At 36.3% G+C, this 8,794-nt stretch overlaps 1 protein-coding gene across 1 annotated transcript; it reads right to left on the minus strand.

Annotated features, from left to right (window-relative positions):
• Nucleotides 1-3,464: 3,464 nt before the first annotated feature.
• Nucleotides 3,465-4,556, minus strand: LOC125241722 (ubiquinol-cytochrome c reductase iron-sulfur subunit-like). The gene has a single exon (XM_048150330.1). It carries the CDS (start codon nucleotides 4,487-4,489, stop codon nucleotides 3,653-3,655), a length of 837 nt encoding a protein of 278 aa, XP_048006287.1. The 5' UTR covers nucleotides 4,490-4,556; the 3' UTR covers nucleotides 3,465-3,652.
• Between the last annotated feature and the right edge of the window lie 4,238 nt (nucleotides 4,557-8,794).

Consider the following 8,794-nt stretch of genomic DNA (forward strand, 5'->3'; position numbering starts at 1 on the left):
ATTTTATCCCTTAGGACGACGAGCGTAGCGAGGTCTGTTACGAAAACCGAAAAAAAATCTAATTTTTTTGTACCTCGTCCGATTTTGACAAAACATATTTCAATTGAAAGGTATTGCTTTATGTAACTTAAAAAAAATATTGAAAAAAATTGGAAAAAAAATGTAATATAAAAAAAAAACTAAAATTTTCGTATTCGTACAGTTAGAAGTATGCATTGGTAATAGACATCATAATAAACAATTTTTTACGAGTATATAAAAAATTCGTCTCTTAGAAAGCCGAGCGTAGTGAGGTCTGTTACGAAAAACAAAAAAAAAACAGTTTTTTTTTATTGGATCGTCTTTCTAAGGGTTTCTAAGGGATGGAATTTTTATATCCTTGGAAATAATCGTTTATTATGATGTCTATTACCAATGCATACTTATAACTGTAAGAAAAATATAATGTTTCTGACTTTCTAGCTAAGGAATTTATAAGCGACCATATAAACAAACTAAGCCAACTTTGACAACTCGTATCTTAAAAACTACTGATCCGATTTCGAGTTGAAAATCATGAATCTATTTGTCTTTAATTTAAAAAATTCATATATCGATATTATACATCGTGTCTACCGTTTTTTGCAGTTATTCAGTGTGATACGACAATTTTAGTTTTTTTTTTAATCTTACATTTTTTTTCCAATTTTTTGCAATATTTTTTTTAAGTTAAATAAAGCAATACCTTTCATTTGAAATATGTTTTGTCAAAATCGGACGAGGTACAAAAAAATTAGATTTTGTTTTCGGTTTTCGTAACAGACCTCGCTACGCTCGTCGTCCTAAGGGATGAAATTATGATATCCTCGGATTTTTTTATTTTATTTTGAGTTGTACTGTCACTATGCACTTTTCTGTGTAAGAAAAATATATTATTTCTGACTTTCTGGCAAAGGAATTTCAAAGTGGCCATATAAAGCAAATTTTCCCAACTTTGGCAACTTGTATCTTAAAAAATGTTAATCCGATTTCGATGCGGTCTTTAGCTTTCAACTATGAATTTATCTGTCTTTGATTAAAAAAAACTCATATATCGACATTGTACATTTTGTATGTCATTCTTTGAAGTTATTCAGTGCGAGACGTAAATTTACTTTTTTTTTTTTTTTCTTACTTTTTCTATAATTTTTTTTTTCATTTTTTTTTAAATTACATAAAGCAATACCTTTCATTTGAGATACGTATTGTCAAAATCGGAAGATACAATAAAAAGATAGAATTTTCTTCATTTTCATCAAACACCTCGCTACGCTCGGCTTCCTAAGGGATGAAATTTCGACATCCTCGGAAAAAAATCGTTTACTAAGACGTCTACTATCACCATGCAAAGCGGCTTGCTTCCATCTAAAAGTGCAGCTTTTTTTTTTCATAACTAGAGTATGACTAATGACACGGCTAATCAATAGGGAGCCAAAAACAATATCTATACATAAAATAAATATAATTTTTAAGAAAAAAACGGCCGCTTTTGGGGTTCTGGTGAAAGGTACTTTGCGAATCATTGAGATATATGTACTTCGTACGTATACCTCTCAATGTTGCGAATATTGGACTATGTAAAAATGTGCATTGAAGTACCTTAATGTAAGTAGTAATAGCTCAATGAAAATGTGTAGGTATTTTTTTAAACTGATTTTAATGTAAATCTTTGATTATTTGATAGAAACACAAATGAATATACTACGTATACCGTTAAGGTTTGAGGAGTTTCCTCAATTCCTCATGAATCCGATATCCGATTATAAGAAATCGAGCTTTACAAAATTTGACTTGAAAGCATATTAGCTTAACAAGCATATCAAAGAGAACAAATCTCCTAACAAATAAATGTCACTGTTCTGAACGTAAATGCATGGTGTTCTTATAAAAATAACCCGGCAACCTTCAAATCAAGAGTGAACAGGCATCTTCTGGGCGAGCTCACTCCATCGTAGGCCACGTCTTTGCCTTTGGCTAGTCTGTGGTCAAGAGTAAGCCCATTTATAATAAAAAAAAAAAAAAAATACTAAAGTCACTATAAGTGTTCCGTTCAGATTTGAGGAGTTCCGTTATGATCTTCATCAGCAGTTCCACTGCACCAAAAGTCACTGTTCTGAAATTGAACGCAAGCTGTTCTTATAAAAATACCAAAGTCTTTATAAGCGTGCCGTTCAGATCTAAGGAGTTCCGATCTGATCGTCATCAGCAATTCCACTGCACCAAATGTCACTGTTTTGGACGTAAGTGCATGCTGTTCTTATAAAAATACCAAAGTCACTATATAAATGTGCCGTTCAGATTTGAGGAGTTCCCTTCTGACCATCATCAGCAGTTCCACTGCACCAAATGTCACTGTTCCTTACGTAAATGCATGTTGTTCTTATAAAAACACAAAAATCATCATATGTATGCCTTTCAGATTTGAGGGAGTTCCCTCGATTTCCCCAGGATCCCATCATCGGAACTGGGTTCTAATAAAAATGGGACTAATCTGTATGCATATACATTCAATCAAAAAAAAATCTAAATTGGTCCAGTAACGACGGAGATGTCGTGGAACAAATTAACATTAAAAAATATATACTTAATATATACAGACGAGTTGAAAACTACCTTCCTTGAGATTTAGGGCGGCGGTTAAAAAATGGAGGCTTCGCGTCAGTTTGTCTCAACTGTGGAAAATTTGGATAGCAGTTTTCTACTGATACACAGTAGGTAATTAATTATGTCTGAATATAAGATAAGGCGTTTTTCCTCATATTCTAAAATAATCACAAGTTTATAATGTAAGAGTGAAAAATAAACTCTGAAATAAAGCTATTTCTGTTGGCATAGGTCCTTTAACTGGTCAGCCTTTACTAAAAATGTACTTATCAGACCTATAATAGTACATTACGATACAAGTGCGTAAAAAAGGAAGTTCGAAACGAGTAACGATAAATTAAAACACGACCGAAGGGAGTGTTTTAAATCGACACGAGTTACGAATTTCCTTTTCGCACGTGTATTCGTACGACGTTTATCAGTACAGATGCCCCTCCGAAGTTTCGACCTGACATATAATGAACCACTCCTCGTATAAAAAGCACCATCTGTACTGAAAACTTATTTTAGGATATCCCCAGAATATACATGTAAGTAGCTACTTAGGTACCAACCTATCCCCTTAACCTTCATGTTTTACAGTTTCTCACTGAAATTATGCAGGCATTTTTGTTACAATTAAATATCGCGAAAATTCCTTGAAGCCCTTTATGGGCATAAATCTTTTCTATACGTAAGTGGAGTATCATACCATACTAAGCCAAACTAAACAATTTAATTTTGACGGAGATTCTGATCAATAGCTAAAAGGACACATAAATCACATAACAGAACACAAGTGTAATCAAAATTTGTTAAACAGTATTTAACATACTGTTTACTGTTTATTAATAAACGTCAAAGAAATAATACATATACTTAGATAATAGGTACTATGTAGAGATCCGATAAGCTACTATTAGGTAAGTATCCAAAAACCATAAATTAAAGCTAAACTCACATAAAGTAAGAGTAGTAAGTAAGAAAAAATCATTTTAATAAGTAATTTAGACTACATGTAAATATAACCATAATAAGTACTATAAAGAAGTCATCCAACTAGAATAAGAGAATCTGAGAGAAATTTATAAGGTGGTACTTCCAAATTGAGCGGCGCCGGTCCCTTGCGAGTCCTTCCAGCGTTGTCGTAATGGCTGCCGTGACAGGGACAGTAGAAGCCCCCGACATAGTCGCCAGTGTTAGGGATCGGCACGCAGCCCAGGTGAGTACATATGCCTATAACAACTAGCCATTCCTGCTTTATAGCGCGCTTCTCTGTAGGCTCCGGGTCTCTCAACGAGGAAAGCGGAGTAGCGTTCTCCAGGTCAATTTCAGCCTGAGTTCGGTTCTTCACAAACACTGGTTTTCCTCGCCACTTAAACGACATGCACACCCCTGGAGCAATTTTCGATATATCTATTTCCATTGAAGCCAACGCAAGGACATCGGCAGCGGCTCCCATCAAGTGAATGTAATGTGCGGCATGTGATTTAACGCCGTAAGCGCAAAATAATAAACCAAAAAACCCGACAACATACGTACCCCCCGGCTTAGCATCCCCGGAGCCCCACGTAGTCTTTCGAGGATCTACAAACTGAGATTTTCTGTAGTAATCAAAATTAGGATATTCAAGGTCACGGTGGAAAGGGGGTTTTGGACATTCTTTCGCAAAACGGACTTGAGTCCATAGAGTAAGAATTGGCGTTGGGTGCTTCGTACAATGTTTGCTCTTGCATATGTCTGGTTGATTGGCCTTGTCAAACGTGTCCCTGCTGACAAAATGTTCGGTAGATACAACGCTTATTGTTTTTATAATATCTCGACAGCATAAAGCATTCCGGAATATGGCATTGCCAGAGTTTGTTAATACACTGCTTAAAAAACTCATCACTTAATTCGATCGAACACAATTATCGTCTTTATACAATTTATCCATATTTTCAAGCCAACTCGAAGACAACTTTGACAGTTGCCTAATCAAAATGATATTGATTCTTTAATTCTTAACCTTAATAACCTTGCCAGTTATTATTTATATTCCACCTGCATACTGAACATTACCGTAAAGCCGCGTATCCATTACCTACAGGCTCGGTACGTAGACGACGTAGACTATAACGTAGCCGAATGGCACAAACCATAAACGCTCACGAAACGAAACGCTCGTAATAGATACCTATCTCTATCGCTTTCGCTCTTGCGTATTGGCGCGACTGAGCCAGACTACCTTTATCGGCGTTTGGTTTTCGTTTAGCGTCGCAGAAATGCCATTCGGCTACGGGGCCTGGCCTCTGGCCGGCCGATCAGCGACTGAAAGGAAACAGCAGCTTTAACTTCAGGTTACTCCCTCTGAGGCATATACTTATGTTTTTGTTTAGGCTCATTAATCATTATATTGTATGAGTCGGGCGGACGATATTATTGAAACGAATGAGTACCTAACCGGGTTGTTAAGTACTGCTTAATAACTATAAATTATAGCAGATAGGATCGAACGAACGGTACTCAAATCATACGTGTAGAGGCAGCTATCTAAACGTTATTCACGCAATCCTAAGTCCTTCAACCGCTTCCATAACGAAATTATGCAATCCGTCCGAATGAAGTAACCGATACAACGTAGCCAAATCCATTGGATGCCTGTTACAGACATATATGTAGATAACTAGATTTCGTATAAGATTTTTTTCTACTCCCGAACTGTTATTCGTCATTTACAACCCTACATAAAAGTCTATTCTCCAAAGCCAGTGTCCGCCGGCATTCCGCGTTCCGCGCATGCGCGCAGTATCGAAAAAACAGAAAACGCATTGTTTGGCTGAACGATACCGCGCGCGTGCGCGGGAAGGCTTTGGGCAGCTGAGCTGACAGTGCATACCTTTGCGTCAAAATACAGGAAACAGTGTGAATTTTACGAAAGTTGTTCAAGAAAACTATTAAAAACTAAGTGCATGGTCATAGAAAAACTATTGTATGCAACTGTGTTTAACTGAGTCAAAAAATACTCGTGGCGTCTTAATAACAATTTTCGGCTTCGCCTCAAATTGTTACCCACGCCCACCCACGCCACTCGTCTTTTTTGACCTCCTTTAAACGCCTGTTGCATAAAATACTATTAAATAAATAATAATTGAAAGTAAAGTTGTCACGTTGTCACCGATTTTGATATCTTGGCTCCATCGATCGGTGCAACTGTTTTATTTTACAGAAAGACAGAAGTGTGAGATATAAAATAACTCATGCATACTCTGTGCTACCAAAATCGCTACTAACTTAGCTTCAAGGTGCTTCAAGGGGAGGAGAGGATAGGATCGACGGAATGTCATAGAGGTACTCGACTTATTGTAAAAGTGCATCAACTTGTGATGATTTATTTCTTTACTTAATTGTACATATAATAGATAGTCTACTGTTGTTAATGGGATTTTTTAAATTCTACTTATACATATTACCTATGTTTAGTACTTTGCTGGGTTAGAAGAAGTTCATAAACCCGAAAAACAGCTGACGTAAATTAATTGTATATTATACACGTTAAACTTTCGTGAGACATATTCAAATAATTAATTAAAATACGGTTGTACTCACGTTACGGAGCGTCACGTTGCGGTGTACGGAGCGGCGCGCGGCGCGGTTAGTCTGCGGAGTTTAACCGTCGCGTGAACTCCTAAGTATATGCCTGAAGAGGGGCCTCCGAATTGACGCAACATGTCGCAGCAATAGCGATAATAACGTGAGTACAACCGTATTTTAATTAATTAATTGTTTTTTTTTTTACCTGAAAACGTGGTGTAAGATCTTCGTTAGCGCCGTGAACGCGGGTTGTTGGCGTGGTCTACCAACTACATGTCTGCGCGTGCACACCTTCTATTCGGAGGTTATGTTGAATAGCTACTGAACAATAGCTAACGATGTCCTGTTTGTAGGTCACGTATGCTCCCATGCGGTTCATGGTCTTTCTTTTCTCAATAATTGTTTTGATCATTGCTATTATCAGTTGCTAGACACGTAACTAGTAAAATTAGACAATCAAAGTCATATGTGAGTATGTTTGGTAAAACGTCCCACTTTGTCGGTTACCGTTAAGGCGAGATTTATTTACTTGTATTTTTATATGATATGAATAAATAAACATAAAGCGGCTTTATAGCAATCGACAAACGTTCGGCTTTATAGCAAACGACAAATCAAAATCGACGGACGTTTTCCCGTGCACACTCACATATATAGCCATAAAGATGTGACTGTTTATAATATAGATACAGTAGTATGTTGAACTTAGGTTCAAACAAATAATCAGTCTGTATAAAAATGGTGAGTGAACTGTTACCGTCAAGGTAGTTTACCCTTGAGGCTGAGATGATGTGTCAGCCCAGTTCCAGTAGGTACACTCTCTTTTTAACCCCCGACGCAAAAACGACGTTATAAGTTTGACGTGTCTGTCTGTGGCATCGTAGCTCCCGAACGGAGGAACCGATTTAAATTTAGTTTTTTTTTTGTTTGAAAGCTGAGTTAGTCGGGAGTGTTCTTAGCCATATTTCATGAAAATCGGTCCACTATGCCGAGGTTTTTTTCAAAATTTTAATTTTGTGGTTAGGTCATCTCTTCTTTGTGAGTAAAATAATCCAGAACAGACATGTTTTATATAATATATTCGGCACACTTAGGGCTGCCATCTCGAATTTCGCCAAACCCGGACAAAAATTCAGAAAAACCCGGACATTTCGCGTAAATCGCATTTTTTCCCCGGACGAGTCCGAAAATAATATTTTTAAAGAACAAGACCTGTAATTTTCATCCATTTATTCTTTTAATTTCACACAATGTGTAATTTGCAATAAACATTAATAAAAACAAAACAATTTTTCTTACAAAAAAATAAAATTTGTCTCTTTTTAGGGTTTTTACGTACCACACTCCTTTACCTCTGAAGTTTACCAACGTCATATTAAAATTTAACGAAACATTGGCTTTATGTTCAATATTACAGGAAAAATAAAATGGTGTCTGTATCTTTGGAAACTTTTAATTGACAAAAAACTTTTCTGATTTTAACTTTCAATTTTACCACCCTTGCTGACTATATCGTATTTCAAAATTATACAAGATTTTACGTGAAATGTTATCTTTCAAATAAAGTAAATACTGACGAAATCGGTTACCATTATAAAGAAATTATCTCTAAAAAACCATCATACTATACAGGTCGCTCAAATTAGTTAGCGAATTCACTGAGAGATGGCGCTATACACAATAATGCTCATTAATTTAATACCTACTCGTACACTTCTAACTAGTCAAGCCATAGAGTTATATGAGATGAGATTATTTTAACCATTGAAAGTTTGTACGGATACGGAACCCTCGGTGGGCGAGTCCGATTCGCACTCGGCCGGTTTTTTATTACGTAAACAGATATTAGTTAATCAGTTAACTATATTTTTTTAAAGTATTTATACTTAAATTCAATGAGGTGCTTCCTTACATGAAAAGTGTCCGGGACACTTTTTGATACCCCGCCCGGACGGACCCCGGATGGCCTCCAAACTAGGACAAATCCGGGGAAACCCGGACGGATGGCAGCCCTAGGCACACTTCAATCACCCAAGAGCAAGAAACTTATTGAAACCGCCGATAGATTAAATACAAACATCGGTTTTACAACAGCTATAATATCTAAATAAAAATAATAAAAAAACATTTCCATTCAAAATATTTGGAACTATACGCGGCTAACCAAATCTTGGCACTTAAAAAAGGCACGATATTCAAATTTTCTATGGGACCAAATCTTCGTCCCTACTAGTTTTAAAAGCCGCCTTTATAAATTTGCTTGACCATCTATTCACGGAAACATTTTAACCACGCATTTCTGAAGCCAAAAGAAAGAAAAAATGTTATACCTATACAGAATGAGGAAATTTTGCCTGAGATTTAGTGCTCAGAGTCGGTCATTTTTGCGACTGTTCTACTTTGAAAGAGTTTTCTGAGTACTGAGCAATAAGATTTTTTTTTTCAATTTGTAATTGCAACAAAATAACTCGGAATCTAGGCGAAATCCAGAATAGTTTATATGACATTTTAGTCTTAAATAAATGGGATCGGGAATAGGATCCAGTTTGCTCAGCACCGTGTACTTTTGGGCACTTTGTTCGTGTCCATATTTATTATCTTGACTGTACTTACCGGCGGT

Source organism: Leguminivora glycinivorella, chromosome Z (assembly GCF_023078275.1).
Source record: "Leguminivora glycinivorella isolate SPB_JAAS2020 chromosome Z, LegGlyc_1.1, whole genome shotgun sequence".
Lineage (NCBI taxonomy): Eukaryota > Metazoa > Arthropoda > Insecta > Lepidoptera > Tortricidae > Leguminivora > Leguminivora glycinivorella.